The 16,513-nt window shown below is 34.2% G+C and overlaps 1 protein-coding gene across 4 annotated transcripts; it reads left to right on the top strand.

Annotated features, from left to right (window-relative positions):
• The first annotated feature begins 344 nt into the window (after positions 1 to 344).
• LOC106167157 (ATP-binding cassette sub-family C member 10) lies at positions 345 to 16,259 on the top strand. Of its 4 annotated transcripts, none has more exons than XM_013545863.2 (19): positions 345 to 490; positions 2,551 to 2,611; positions 2,929 to 4,537; positions 4,753 to 4,980; positions 6,236 to 6,398; positions 6,794 to 6,948; positions 7,232 to 7,483; positions 10,260 to 10,358; positions 10,543 to 10,732; positions 11,077 to 11,313; positions 11,492 to 11,606; positions 11,967 to 12,165; positions 12,422 to 12,637; positions 12,885 to 13,012; positions 13,326 to 13,495; positions 13,818 to 13,978; positions 14,272 to 14,525; positions 14,772 to 15,015; positions 15,269 to 16,259. In XM_013545863.2, exons 3-19 carry the CDS (start codon positions 2,945 to 2,947, stop codon positions 15,539 to 15,541), a joined length of 4,677 nt encoding a protein of 1,558 aa, XP_013401317.2. In that variant the 5' UTR covers positions 345 to 490; positions 2,551 to 2,611; positions 2,929 to 2,944; the 3' UTR covers positions 15,542 to 16,259. The 4 variants fall into 4 exon arrangements, with proteins under 4 accessions (XP_013401317.2, XP_086861733.1, XP_086861732.1 ...); XM_087005607.1 differs by having other exon boundaries at positions 346 to 490; positions 3,543 to 4,537; XM_087005606.1 differs by lacking the exon at positions 345 to 490 and adding an exon at positions 595 to 813.
• The last annotated feature ends 254 nt before the right edge of the window (positions 16,260 to 16,513 follow it).

Raw genomic sequence — 16,513 nt, 5'->3', positions numbered from 1 at the left:
AATGGTGTTTAAATTTCGTAAGTCGTTGAAAAAGCGCGGGAAAATTGCAAAATGTCCTGAAAAAAATAAGATATATGTTTGGTATTTATGTTTTGGATGAATAAAAAAAAAGATGAAACAAGGGAGTAAGGGAAAAGTCCCCCGGTACTTGGACATAATAAACGAATTCGTTACTATGTCCAATACAAGTTATGCCTTATCACTGGATCAGACTGTAGGCCTATTCACGCTACACGCTATACACTTTAAGGCTTAACTATTTATGGCATTTTTGCATCAAAAGTGTCCTTTGTGACTTATCAACGCGTTCCCGGCGTTTCTGCATAGTCCTTATGCTTCTACATGCAGTTCAGTTTTCTGTTTTGCGCTTAGTGTAGACCCTAGGTCGTTATCTAGAACGACATTCATTACCTATTAACAACAACGGGTACGGCAGAGGCGATGTTATTTATGTTATACATGTAGTTGCATGAAAATGTTGAAATGCAAGGTAAATTAATTTTGGTATATTACTAAAATCCTTATCATGTAGATTAAATAGAACATGGAACATACTGAGTCGATGTGCGGCTGTCGCGGCTGTCACTTAGCTGCGCAGGCCGCGGCTGACGACGACAAGCCGACTGGCAAGTTAATTGGCGTTACATGCTATGTGTAGCGGCAACATAACAATCAACTGTGAAACAATGAAACTTAACATGACGCCCTTCCGCAATAAGACGGGAGCTTGTGACAGTGACACTGACAACGATACATGAATGCGCCAAATAGACCATGTCAGTAAAGGAAAAAGTCGGTTTAGGATAAGAACTGGTATGCGCTAATATTACATTCTACCACTATCTTTCAATGACCCTCCCCACTCGCTACGTAGATAAAAGATTTAATTTGACCAATCTACTTTATCGGTATCAAAAATGTTAAAAATGACTGTAAAGAGATAATTAAGATCGTTAATTAAGTAGAGAGGTGGCTGCAACTAAAATCAGTTATTTGATGCTTTAGACAACTTTTAGAGCTGTGAAATGTCAATATATTTAAGAATTAGGTAGCAGTAGAGTGAATGTTCATTTCATAAATAAAGTCTTGATAAAAAGCAAAATTAATGCTCATGTTTATTTATGTATTTATTGTGGGGTTAGAGGGTCAAATTGAGAAATAAAGCACAGCTGAAGAATGATATATTTTAGCATGGCTAAGAAGAATACAATTCTTCTAATTAACATACCATGCTTTGGTATAAGGAACAAACTCTTTATTGTACTCAAGTAGTATTAAATAAGTGACCTAGTATCAGTGGACTTGAGCACCTAGACAACAATACAGCTTAATGTTGTGTGCTACCTTTAAACCAAGGTGACATCAACATTTTAACTATCTATTGAGTCAATTTGAATGCTACCTGGCTTTTGGACATTAGCCATTAACCCCAGTCAGTAAACCTGTTACCTTCACTAGATGTCATCTAGCAGCTAGTAAATTGAGCAGTGGACAAGAGCCATTGTAAATTGGTTGTCAAGGTAAGTAGGAAGCTCTTCCTGGCAGCTAATTGCCTCTTGACACATGCCAGCTGACAGCAATTAGCTCCATATGGCTTCTGGTATATAAGGAGACCAGCAGCCTCTGGACAGCATACCTCAACTTGCTTTGAGACAATCAACATTGAAGAACCCTAAAAGAGACCAGCATGGCTTTTGATTCCACTACAGACCAAGTTCACTATGTGAATGAAGAACCTGAGACTGATATCCACACTGCCTACATCAAGATGCAGAGAGCTGTCCAGCATGCTGTGTTGCTGGAGAAATATGTAGCTGAGCTGAAGACACGCTACACCAGAGCAGTAAAACAGGGGAGGAAAGTCCACCAGTACAAGCTCCGCCTCATGATGGTCTCTGCTGATGGTGTGTGTAAGATGTTCCAAGAGTACTCCTTTCGCAAGGCAGCTGAAGTTGACATCATCCCAGATTATGACTCTGACGATGATGAAGATGATAATGTGTTTGATACCACTCAAGATTCCACCATGCTGTCTGATGTTGATGATGAAGAAGAAGAAGATATGCAAGATTGCTAAAACCATCTAGATAGTCTTTCAAAAAGCCCTTTTCAGGGCTACTTTTCAAAGGGTCCTGGTTGGGATCCACACATCTTCCCAGAAAAGCTATACCTCAATGTTATATTTGTTCATTTTGTTTTTCTTGAAAATAAAATTTTTATAGTTCATTCATTTTGGATTCTGACATTACAGAGTTGGGATGTAGCATGAGAATACTGCTACAACTTACTTCACTGTAAGCAGCTTTGACTAAATTCTAGCCTTTGAATATATTGAAGTTATTATGCAAAGAAAGTGAGAGCTTAAAAGGGAGTAAATGTGCTAAAATGTATAGTAAGTCCTTGAGAAAATAAAAACAAAAGAAAGTGAATGTGTTGAAATTTACAATAAGTATTTCTGACAACTATCTGTGCAGTGATCAACAGAATCAGCATGTTTTAATCATGCTGAATTAATTGGGCCTAACAATAACTTTTTCCTTGTCTTTTCAGGTACCTCCAAGTATTGACTGAAAAGAAATGTCTGAAATACATTGAGGGATCAAGCTGAGAGGTATAATTGTATTAAGCTTCTACTGTGTAGTTCAATTTATTTTTCTATTATTAAACAGTTAATATACTAGTTTTTTTTATTGTTCTATTATCTGCACTTATAATTAGGTTGAGTGGTAAAAATTAATATCTTGTGAAATATGCTCAATTATTTTGTCAATGTCACATCATTTAGTTGAATCAAAATTAGCTGTCATATTGTTACTTAATTGTCATAGAATATTCTTATATTAGCATATTTTTTTTCCTATTATGTATCGCTACAGTATAAGTTTGGCCACATGGGCATGTCAAGTTTTGTCAATTTTTATTTTTCAGAAAAAGTGTGAAAACCATGTCACCAAACTGGGAATGGAAACAGTTTTGTGGGCAGAATGAGAGCTTTCAGATGTGGAATGGCTACAGTTTTGGGCAATGTTTTGTACAAGTTGCCTTTGTCGCCCCTACTCATGCAATTTTTATGATATTAAGTGCCTACTATTTTGCTGTATTATCTCTCCGTTACACAAATGTCATTGAAAATAGCAGTGCATCTCCCTGCAAGATATGGATTTGTTTCATCAGATATGCCTTGTGTGTTTTGTTCATCATAACATGGATAGTCAAGCTATGTTTTATGATCACCTTAAAAAGCAATTTACCGTATAATGGATTGGTCTTTTTAGCGGTATGTGTGATAGCACTCCTGACATGGATGTTGCACTGCATGATGACATGGAAACTGAAAAGAAATCCTTTTTATGGAAGCAGAAGACCATTGCTTATATTTTTAGCTTATGTGTTATTGTTATTGAGCTGTGCAATGCAGGTGTATAGCATAGTTGATGTGCACCTCAGAAAACCTTCTGCTCTAAATGTTGTAGAAATAATTACATGTTTACAAGGAGGACTGCATATTCTGTTTCTTTTTTCTCTTATACCAAATGGGAAAGTATTACAACGGGGAGAGTTCAGTATACAAAATGGAAGAATCGAAAGAAGTAGACTTTTGTCAGACTCGGGCATCAGAGGGTATGGAGCTGTAAGTAGACCAAGCAATGATTTAGGAGTGGCTGAGGACACTGCCAACTGTTTGTCAAAGCTTTCTTTTTGGTGGGTTCAACCACTGATGCTTAAGGGCACCAAGGGACAACTGTCATATTCCTCAGATCTTTTCTTGTTACCAAAAAGACTTGGAACTGACAGCATTGAGTATAAGTTTAATTGCAATTTTAGAGAAGTTGAAGAAGTGGAGGATTTTACTGCAGATTTTGAAAATTGTGTTCCAGACGTTAACTTTTCTGATATAAGTAATAACGTCCCATGCAATAATGTGAGAATGCGTAATAGCAGAAAGAACAGAGGAGAAGTAACTTTACTAAAAGCTCTGCATAAAACTTTTGGAACGGAATATTATCTGCTTGGTATACTAAAACTTATGTCAGATGCAATAGGATTTGCTGGGCCACTGCTTCTTAATTTGCTTGTCTCTTTCATGGAAAATCAAACAGAGCCTATGTACAATGGATACATTTATGCAGGATCCTTATTTATCTCTACATTTATTGGAGCTTTACTTTCTACACAGTTTAACTACCACGTTCAGGTGGTTGGACTAAAACTGAGAGCAGCTATTATTACAACTATATACAGAAAATCACTTCAAGTGAACACTGTTTCCATGTCAGGTTTCACCACTGGGGAAGTAGTAAATTTTATGAGTACAGATACCGACAGAATCGTCAATTTCTGCCCCAGCTTCCACCAGTTTTGGAGTCTTCCATTCCAGATAGCAGTATCTCTCTTTTTGCTCCATCAGCAGGTTGGCCTTGCCTTCCTGGCAGGGCTGGGGTTTGCCCTGCTTCTCATTCCTATCAACAGGTGGTTAGCCATCAAAATTGGGAAGTTGAGTACAGCCATGATGGCACAAAAGGATGGGAGAGTCAAGGTTGTTATTCTGTCAAACTGTCATTTTGTCAGTGGTTTGAATTAAGTAATTCTGTGTACTCTTCAATGAAGTGAAACAAAATTTGATTGAAGTTGGTAAGTTAATATAATTAGAATCTCTTTGGTCAATTTGATGCTAGATTTTAGTTTTTTATTTGATTAGAGCCCTTTTTCAAAAATATAAAAAAGTTTTGGTATAAAGTATGTTTTTTCTAGGTTATGAATGAGATTTTGGCTGGTATTCGTGTGATAAAACTGTACGCCTGGGAAGATCACTTTGCAGAAAAGATCAAGACACTGCGCAATGCTGAACTGAAGAGTTTGAAGGGAAGAAAATACCTCGATGCCATGTGTGTGTATTTTTGGGCCACCACACCTGTCCTGATTGCCATTTTAACATTTACGACATACTCTCTCATGGGGCACCAGTTAACTGCAGCAAAGGTAAGGTTAAATTGTTGTACAGTTTAAAATTTTCAAGGATGTATGGAATTAGAAAGATCAGGTGTATTGTGACCTTGTAGTTAATTAAGACACTCTCTTCATGTACATACAATTTATCATGCACATACAGACAGATGGCTGCGCAGTCCCAAGAAAATAACTATTGTATTAAAGGCTTCTTCATTTAAGAGTAATACTGTACTTTATATTCATGCATATAGCTTCCATCCTGCCCTAGTTCCTGATTGGGTCAGGATGGCTTCTGTCACAGGTGATACCTGTCAGCTTTCCTTGCAAGCTTCAGTAATCCATGGGAGAGGTGTCAGTTGGGCAAACAAACAATTTTTCAGTAACTGGTGGCAATTTGAGATAGCATGTGGTTAACCCTCCCTTTTGTTACCTGTGAATCCAAACATATCTCCCAGATAGATGGTTTTATAAGATAAGGAAGTTAAATATTTGAAAACGAGACAATTGCCAGGGGTCACTTTTAAGAATCTTTCAGTAGAAGGGCTGTTTTCCTGAGGGTCAGATTTCAATCATTGATAAAGTAGAAAAATATGAGTGTAACAAACAAAGCCACAGGCATTTTATGACTGCAATCACTGTAATGACAACAACAACAAGTTCTGTCACTTGGGCCATGAAACCAGGTGATGCCAGCAATTACCTTACCTCATTAAAATTATTTGTTTATATCAGATTCACATGGACCATAACCAGTGTAGAATTGGGAAGCAGCAATTTTACTGAACCCAAAACAAATTCTTTAAATGATTGTTTTGATATACCTGTATTGTTATGTAAGTGGTTTTTCATATGTATTAAGTGGAAATTATTGAACCTTAAAATTCACTTTACCATGTTGAATCTACGGGGGAGCAATCTTCAGATTTCAGATTTAGTTATTCTACTCTTCCTTATTTATGGTACAGAGAATAGTATGATTAAAATATTAATTTCATAATTGTAACACATTTTTTCTTTCTTTCTTTTTTGAAAAAAAAACTGGAAAATAGTGATAGATACAAAAGAAAGATCTTATCAGTGTATGGACACAAAAGATCTGGTGCTCATACCCTTATGAATGTTTTTTTTTTGTTGTCACATATTTCTTATGGCTAGCAACAACACAGGCACCACAGATCGTAAGTCATGAATGATCTGTTAATGGTCATCTGTGTTGAATACAGATCAAAATCATTCTAATGGTAGATGACCAATTCCACTGATTTGCAATGACTTCTTATTTCAGGTGTTTACAAGTCTTGCCTTGTTCACCATGTTGATAAGTCCATTGAATGCATTCCCCTGGGTGCTGAATGGACTGATGGAGGCTTGGGTGTCTGTGAAGAGAGTTCAGGCATTCATGCAGCTGAAAGAGCTGAATCTGGATGGCTATTATACAAAACACAGTGGTAAGTATAGTGTATGCTGCATTCTTATTCTTAATATCCTTGGATCTGTCATAGCCAATGAATTTAGAACAACACAGTCAAGATATCAGTTGAACTCAGTATTGTCAAAAATATAAAGGACATTTGTTAAGGTATGCAGGTTTACAGAAGGTAGAATTAAATTGTCTTATTTTTTTGACTAAGTCATGGATTACAAATGATAATTCACTTGATAAAAATTGGAATTCTTAAAATCAAAATTAATTTAGATTTAATTTCATTTATAAATTGTGTAGAAATTTTTTTAAAAATAAATTCTTGTAGATTTTTTAAAAATAACATAATCAAATTTTTGAATAATGTAAAACAATGTGATTTACACTTGAACTACGTGTAACATGTTTTTCACCTTGCAGGTCATGAGAGAGATGCAATGCAGATTCTTCAGGGTAACTTTTCATGGGGATCTGATGAGAAAGAAAGTACTGCTGACAGAGAACCTCAGCAAGACAGCATTGAGAAACATTCCAAAACTTTAAGGCTGACTGATATCAACATCAGCATTCTCAAGGTACATTTGTAAGATGTGAATTCGAAAAACAGTGCAAATTGAAAAATGAAGTTCAATATGAATGTATTTAATTTGAATTTAATTCCTTGTGAGATTTTACATGTAGATGAGTGAAGTATTTATTCATATTGAAATAACATTTTTTTCAGATTTACTGTATAACATGCAATATTAGAATGTCCATTATTTCTTAACATTAAACTGCACTATGTTGTAGACATTGAGTTTTTCAACACTACCAGGGAAATTGGTACTGAAGATATTGCTTAACTGTTTTTTTCAGGGACAGCTTGTAGGTATAGTGGGCAAAGTTGGCTGTGGCAAAAGCAGCTTATTGAATGCTATTCTGGCAGAAATGCACAGAGATGGAGGCTCCATAGCAGTTGCCAATTTGTCCCATGGATTTGGCCTAGTGTCTCAAGAAGCCTGGATCCAACATGCTACGGTGAAAGACAATATATTGTTTGGTAAACCATTTAATGCAAGGAAATATGCTTCAGTGATAGCAGCCTGTGCTTTAGAGGAAGATCTGAAGGTGAGAATACTCAAAGCTATATTTTGAAAATAAAGTAATACATTTTTATGTACAGACACAGATGTGTCTGTACATATTGCCATCACCTGCGTCTGTCGTCGCCGATGCCGATGCCGATGCCGATGCCGATGCCGATGCCGTCGCCGGCGCCGTGCACTTTCCTTGTAAACACGATAAGTGGAGGGCAGTTTTACTTTTTGGCTTAATATTTACAGAGCTGATGAATATTCATAAAACGCAGGTCAAGTTCGAAAATCAGCATGATCGGGCCATTTTAAGGGAAGTTATGCTGTTTTTTCACTTTTTTCAGCATATATGCAACCCTGTAAACACATTTTAAGGAAAACCGTTCGGCCTGTTGTCATGAAACTCACAGGAGTAATCAGTCTTATAAAAACACAGGTCAAGTTCGAAAATCAGCATGATCGGGCCACTGTTTTAGTAGTAATGCTGTTTTTTTTTCATTTTTCAGCATGTATGCAACACTGTAAACACAATTTAAGAAAAACAGATAGGCCAATTGTCATTAAACTCACAGGAGTGGTCAATCTTATTAAAATGCAGGTTGAGTTCGAAAATCAGCATAATCGGGGCATTATTTTAGAAGTTATGCTGTTTTTTCACATTTCCTCCGATTCAACTCTTAGGCATGTTAACAATCTCATTATTGAACTAATAAGATACGTAAAAGTGTTTGTTTGACATTTCCTGCATCTTTACAACATTGTTAGTTGATTATGTAAAAATGATGGTAAACTTGTTATCGTGTATTGTGTAATAAAGTGTCAAAAATGGAAATAAACTCATATCATTGCAGTTTGTCAGATTTAATCATTCACTATGTTCAGAATCTCAGAATGGAGGAAATTAGACATTTAACACTATTCTATTGATATTTTCCCCATCTCATCAATTTTCTTAGTTGATCATATAAAAATTGCAGTAAACTGTTTATTTTGTTTTATGTTAAAAAAAGTGTTAAAAATGGAAATAAACCCATTTCAGAACAGTGCTGTCTTGTTTCACATTTCCTCAGATTCAATTCTTAGGCATGTTAACAGTCTCATTATTTAACTAATAAGACATGTTAAAGTGTTTGGTTGACATTTCCTGTATCTTTACAACATTATTAGTTGATTATGTAAAACTGATGGTAAACTTGTTATCATGTATTGTGTAATAAAGTTTCAAAAATGGAAATAAACTCATATCATTGCAGTTTGTCAGATGCAATCATTCACTATGTTTAGAATCTCAGAATGGAGGAAATTGGACATTTAACACTGTTGTATTTATATTTTCCCCATCTCATCAATTTTCTTAGTTGATCATATAAAGATGGCAGTAACCTGTTAATTTTGTTTTATGTTAAAAAAATTGTTAAAAATGGAAAAAAAACATTTCAGAACAGTGCTGTCTTTTTTACATTTTGGCATTTTCAAGTTGTGACTTTGAAGTTCCATGGGCCTGAAGACCTTTGCTAGTCACATTTTCTGAATATCCATGATACTAATATTTTATTATTAAAATTGATGGTCATTATGCTGTTAAACATTATGTAATATTGCATCAAAATTTGAAAAAACCTATTTTGGGCACTGCTCCCATGATGACCATTTAAGAAAAACAATGTCACTTACTGTTCTCAAACAGTACAGTAAATATGTACAGATGTGTCTGTACATATTGCCATCACCTGTATCTGCCGTCGTCGCCGTCACTGTCGCCGGCGCTGGTGCCGTGCACTTTCATTGTAAACATGATAAGTGGAAGGCAGTTTTACTTTTTGGCTGTATATTTACAGAGCTGATGAATATTCATAAAACGCAGGTCAAGTTCGAAAATCAGCATGATCGGGCCATTTTAAGGGAAGTTATGCTGTTTTTTTTTTTAACTTTTCAGCATATATGCAACACTGAAAACACATTTCAAGGAAAACTGATAGGCCTGTTGTCATGAAACTCACAGGAGTAATCGATCTTATTATAACGCAGGTCAGGTTCGAAAATCGGCATGATCAGGCCACTGTTTTATTATTATTTTATTAGTTATGCTTTTTTCTTCACTTTTCAGCATATATGCAACACAGTAAATACAATATAAGAAAAACAGATACGCCAATTGTCATGAAACTCACAGGAGTGGTCATTCCTGCTAAAACGCAGGTTGAGTTCAAAAATCAGCTTAATCGGGCCATTATTTTAAAGAAATGCCGTTTTTTCACATTTCCTCAGATTCATTTCTTAGGCATGTTAACAGTTTCATTATTTAATTAATAAGATACGTAAAAGTGTTTGTTTGGCATTTCCTGCATCTTTACAACATTATTAGTTGATTATGTAAAAATGATGGTAAACTTGTTATCGTGTATTGTGTAATAAAGTTTCAAAAATGGAAATAAACTCATATCATTGCAGTTTGTCAGATTCAATCTAGTTATTTCCTGTTTTTTGTCTGTACATTTGACAGCTTTGCTGCCTTGTCTTTGGTTTTGCTGCACCAAAAAAATATTGTGGTGACATATGTATGATATTCTTTTAAATAGTACAATTTTTATCAGTATGTTATTACCTTAAAAACATGAAAGATAATTTCACTTTATTTCAGTACGTAATTGATCTTCTTATTGAAAATGGTAAAATTTGATGATAAGATTGAATCACTAAATAGTTAAGATATTTAATCTGTCATACAATTGTAAACATGTGTTTTATGAAGATAATAGATTACTTTAGAATATTATCCTTTACATTTTTTTAAATTGTGCTATGTTTAGATTCTTCCGGCAGGGGATTGTACAGAAATTGGGGAAAATGGCGTGACACTGAGTGGAGGACAGAAAGCAAGAGTGGCCTTGGCTAGGGCAGTGTATCAGGTAATGGGGATAGAAAATTAACTTTGGGTATATAACATGATATGATATAGTAAAACTTTAAGAAAAAAATATAATCACCTAGTATTGCAATGCATTGACTTCAAAGTTATATTTTTATATATTAAAGAGAGAGAGAGAGAAAGAGAGAGCACTATCAAAAATGACACCATGTTTATACTTTCAGGACAAGGATTTCTATTTGCTGGATGATCCATTGGCTGCAGTTGATGCTCACGTGGCTAGTCATTTATTCTTTAAGTGTATACTGGGACTTCTGAGAAACAAAACCAGACTTCTGTGTACTCACCACACTAAATATTTACAACATGCTGATATTGTGATAGTGATGGAAGAAGGATGTGTTGTAAACATAGGTAGGAATTTTGTGGAAAGTTACGAGTGACTGGTTTCTGTAGGTTTTAATATTATTGTCAGTGAATCCAAACTGATGTCAACTTGAAATTGAAAGATGGAGTGCTGATGTACTAGAAAAATACATTTGTTTTGATGCATTGTTATACATTTATATAGGATTGTTTTTCATTTCATGATGAATTTGTGGTATATGGAAAATGAAGTGATTCTAAAGATTAGGTTCATACCTTTTATATATATATGTGGTTGGCAATTCAACCCAACTGTCTCTTATTGATCTAAAAATTAAATAGTGAGTGTTGTGGGTGTTACCAAAATAAGTTTTTTTTCTAATATTGAATAGGCCATCCTGTCGATATCCTTGACCAGCTTGACTTGGAATTGGTCCAAGAAGAAGTTCAAGATAAGGAAAGTGCAGGTGATCAGTCCTCCAGTGTCTGCTCCACTGTAGATGGTGCTCTTGTCCAGGAAGAGGAGAAAGACACAGGCATTGTCAAGTTTCATGTGTACCAAGCATATTGGAAGGCTGTAGGTCATTGCCTGGCACCACTGATTTTGATTTCTTTGTTCTTGATGCAAGGTAAGTTCTTTTTTGTTTACACCATAACTTAACATAATATTTTGATTCAATTTTAGTCTATTTGTTTTTTTAATAAAAGTTATTATGCAAGTAACTTCATGCCTTCATTCTGTTTATATGAAAGCAAATCATTTTTGAAATGAGGCACAGATTGATACAAAATGTATGTTTATTTCAGGTTCCAGGAATATCAATGATTGGTGGCTATCCTACTGGATATCCCACTCCCATCCCAATGTTACAGTTGACAATAGCTCTCAGCCGCCAGGGCATTCTGAAGTACAGGGTTACAGGTAAAAGTTTGGGTTGGAAAAAATGCTAATACTAAACATTGATGAAAAAAAGAAGAATCTTTTTTAAGTTTTTGTTAGACCCCAGAGTTTGTTGGATTTAAATGCTATTTCATCCAAGATAATGTGATATTGTTAGTTTATTGTTTGTTTTTCTAGTGGTGACCATAGTACATGCAAACTTTTATTTCTACTTCTTTTTATTGCTTCTCATTTCGGGGTAAACAGAAAATTTTTGGATAATGACATTTTTGGTATGATATAGAGCTTTTCAAACTACATGAGATAAGAAAGAACAAGTTACAGCATTTTCAATAAAATAAATGTGAAATTTTAAACTTAATCATTATGTTTGTATTCCAGTTATACAATTGCACCTTCTGCTGTTAATAACAGTGTGTTGAGGTATGCTGAAGATAATGTTTCCTACTATCTGACAGTGTATGGCATCTTGGCAGGTGCTAATTCTCTCTTTACACTGGCCCGAGCTTTCCTCTTTGCTTATGGAGGAATTTGTGCAGCAATGACTATACATAAGAAACTTTTATCAAGCATTCTACAGGTAATATGTTACTGAAATAAAAATGGTGCAGTATCATTTTTTGATCATGATCAAATTTATTTTGAGTGAAATACAGGTGCAATTAGGGAGAAGGATGTTTTATATCTGTAAAATGCTGGTTGTTGAAAAAATATTTAGGCATATTTCGATAAAGATTGGAAAAGAAAGATTAAAGTTAGAGCCAATTGGAGACTTGACTTTGAAAGTGGTCTGTTTCATTTAATTTGACGAAGTAATTTTTGTTCTTTTATTTCAGGCATCTGTGTCTTTTTTTGACGCGACTCCAATTGGCCGTATTGTGAACAGATTTTCCTCTGATGTGTACTGTATAGATGATTCTCTTCCATTCATGATGAATATCTTGCTGGCTCAGTTTTATGGAGTGTTAGGAACAGTTGCCATTACTTGCTATGGTCTCCCATGGTTTATGGTGTTACTGGTGCCCTTGACCATAATATACTATTTCATTCAGGTGAATTAAATAATTATTCTGATATTTTCTTTAATTAACAACAAGTCTGTGGTTTAAATTTTTAAATGATGTGTATTATTAGAAAATATTTACAACTTTCTACTTTAGTTATGGATTGTTTCTTGCTAAAACCTTTCTTTCCAAATTCTTCACGTTTCAAGAATGTTATAATGTAAAGTACTCAAACCATTTAGTTGTAAAACAATAAAGCAACAAAGAAATACTGTCGGTTTCTATTTTTATCTAGAGCTACTATCGTCAAACTTCAAGAGAAATTAAGAGGATAACCAGTGTTACATTGTCCCCCATCTATGCCCATTTCTCAGAGTCTATCACTGGCCTGACCACTATCAGAGCTTTAAGGGAATGTGCAAGGTGAGTTCATTATTATTATCAACGAGCATGAATATTTCAGTTTTTAAAAAGGCTGGAGGCCTTACATACAGTGAAATAAACTTGTTATAATATTTCAGTTGTTACATGACATATTTTTAAAAAGCCAAGTCCTATTTATATAAAAAATGTGGATTTTGGTGTGAAATATGGGTTGTTATTTGTACCAAAAGAATTTATATGTAATGGCTATTTAAACCAAAAAAAATAAAATAAAATAACAGCAAATTAGCCTCAAAGGCTCTTGTGAATTCATGTGCACATAAATCTTATTGAAAACATCATTTAATTTTAGATTCAAAAAAAAAAATGAGGTGAGACTGGAGGAGAACCAGCAAGCTCAGTTTGCTGGCATAGTTGCTGGGCAGTGGCTGCAGATCAGGCTGCAGATGTTGGGGGTTGTCATGGTAACAGGAGTAGCATTTATTGCAGTGTTGGAACATCATTTTCAAACTGTAGATCCAGGTAAAAAACTTTTAAATGTAGAATTCTTTTTATTTTTTTTCTGCTTTAATATATGAAGCTAATTCTACCTTCAGCAGAAAGAAATAGAATTTTAATGAAATTTTAATTCATTTATGTAAATCAGTTTTATAAATCTGTCTAAATAGCATATCTTCATTATGATAAATTTCATGGAGCCAAACAACATTTTTTTATTCTGCTCAGTACCAGCAAAAGTTGGCATTGTCTCAAATTGATGTAAATTCAAGGATAAGATGTTGTATAAGATATAGCAGTTATTTTTTCAACATTTTAAATTCATTCAGATGCTTTGTGTTTTCAGGTCTGGTTGGCCTTGCTATTTCTTATGCCCTGTCCATCACAAACCTGTTGAGTGGGGTTGTTACTGCCTTTACTGAAACTGAGAAACAGATGGTCAGTGTTGAGCGGGGCATGCAGTATATAGAAGATGTTCCAAGTGAGAAGCAGGAAGGAATATTAGATGTAAGTCTTGAGAAGTTTATTTACTCTTCTTCTTTTTTAAAGAATATATTTCCACACGTATGTATAAAAGATAAAGTATCACTGATATCTCAAGAAAACATACTGTTTTAGTTTTGTGATAATTGAATTCAAATTATTTGAGTTCCAGATATTTTGAGTATTTTTTGTGAAGTTCAATTTATAAATTGTTCTGTTTGAGATTTTAACAAGTTCTTCAGACTTTGTCAGGAGATTTAAATTTTGAAAGGACATTTTGTTTTTGTTTTATATTGTTATTTTAATCTTTATTTTAGCCACCACCTTATTGGCCAATACAAGGAAGCCTTTGTTTTGAACAAGTGTATCTCCAGTATCGCCCTGGTCTACCCTATGCTCTAAGTGGAGTGACATTTGAGACCCAGCCTGCTGAGAAGATTGGGATTGTAGGAAGAACAGGCTCTGGGAAGTCCAGTCTTTTCCTGGCAATGTTCAGGATGGTGGAGATTAGTCAGGGTCAAATAACTATTGATGGCATAGGGATAAAACATGTCAGTCTCAAGATATTAAGGTATATTGAACATTTAGATTCTTCAAGTGTACAACTTATGTTTATTACTGATTTTTAAATTTTAAACCGACACCCTTCTGTTGTGATTATATATATCTACAGTATATATTGTTGATTTTTAATTCCATAATGATGACATTACCAAGTTTAATAGAAAAAATTAATTTGTGTACTTCATTTATACATTTATTTTCATAACATAAAAATATAAACAGTCATGTGCAGTCTCACTCCTTTTGGCTTTAGGTCCAATCTTGCTGTCATTCCTCAGGACCCATTCCTATTTAGTGGCAGTGTCAGAGAGAACCTTGACCCAACCCAGAGTTGCTCAACCTCTGAACTATGGACAGTTCTTAAAAGGTGCCATGTGGACAAAGCTGTGGAGAAGATGGGTGGTCTGGAGGCTGAAGTTGAAGAAAAAGGCAGACTGTTTTCTGTTGGACAGAGGCAGCTGTTGTGTTTAGCTAGAGCACTCTTAACAAGAGCCAAGGTAATTCAATTTGTTGATATTTGACAAACAAGTAAGTTATCTCCATCAGCCTCAATAAAAAAGAATATTTCAGAGTAGTTAAGACATGTACTCATTATTCTTTGACAGATGCACTGAAAAAAATATAATTTCTAATATGAAACTAAAATCAAATCATGATATATATTTCTCCTAATAGTGACAACCAGAAAAGAAGAAGAAAAAAAAAAATTTTTGTTGGACATGAGATGCATTATCACATTATAAATTTCAGATCCTTTGTATTGATGAGGCTACAGCAAGTGTAGATGCAGAGACTGACAGAATGGTCCAAGAGACAATAAGGGACGAATTTTCAGACAACACTGTATTAACTATTGCCCATCGTATTAACACTGTCCTCAACAGTGACAGAGTAATGGTAATGAACAATGGTAAAATCGGAGAATTTGAATCACCAAAAGCTTTACTTGAAAATCCACATTCCTTGTTTTATGGTTTGGTACATGGAAACCAAACTTCGAGAGGAGGAGAAAATGCATTTTAGAAAGTGATTAAATTAAAAATACACAACTGTATGTTGTATATGAAGGGTTATGTGGTACATATTAAACTCCTAAATATATGATGTCAAATATCAGTGCAATCTATTACATTAGTTGGGGATAATTTAAATTAATTTTTTTTGATAAGGCCCATTAAAAGGAAGCTTTATTGATATAAAAGTGTTGCCAATGCATGAGAAAATCTATGCAGCACATAATATTGTCGATATGACCATACCTGTAATGGCATTTATAGATAAAAAGAACAGAAAATGATTTATTTTGTCAGAAATTTGGATATCATTTTTTAAAGAAAATGTGACATTTCATTTTTCTTATAATTTATTTTCTTTTTTATATGAGGAGAAATTAATTTAGTAATAAGGTGTCACTATATTGTTTGAGATTTTGAGGAAATACAAATGTGTTCATTTAGCCATAGACATAATTTTGATGAAAACAGGACTTTTTATTTATTTATCTATTTTTTGCCTTCATTTTTCCTTTAAATGATAAAGTGAAATCCATATTTGCAAATACACTGCATGTGGACAATGCACTGGCAGATCTACAAAGCCAAGACTAAATAATCTGTTCCTCACTTAACCTGATTATCTCCCACTGGTTTTTTAACATTAAAATGTTGAAAGATACTGTAGTTTACAGTAGCAGTAATATCTTATTTTATAATGATTACCAATAAAGCATTTATTAACAGCATTTGCTGAACAGTCATGTTGTTTCATCACTTTTTATATAACTCTTAGCTGTAACTAAATATTGGAAAGCATTAATTCCTTTGTATGCTTCTTTTGCTCAAATTATGATATGTAGGAAAATATTTTACTTTAAAAGAGAGGGCTCAGTGCATCTGTCAAAGAAAATGGCATGATACAATCAGAATTGCTTACATTTTAAAGAAAGAGAAAAATAGATTCAGGCTATTAAACATTAACCAAGGTGTATTATTAGTT

Source organism: Lingula anatina, chromosome 2 (genome assembly GCF_051362555.1).
Source record: "Lingula anatina isolate TDL-2025a chromosome 2, LinAna3.0, whole genome shotgun sequence".
NCBI classification, from domain to species: Eukaryota; Metazoa; Brachiopoda; class Lingulata; order Lingulida; family Lingulidae; genus Lingula; species Lingula anatina.
Note: the sequence above shows the minus strand (reverse complement) of the source record. Positions and strands in the feature narration are given on the sequence as shown.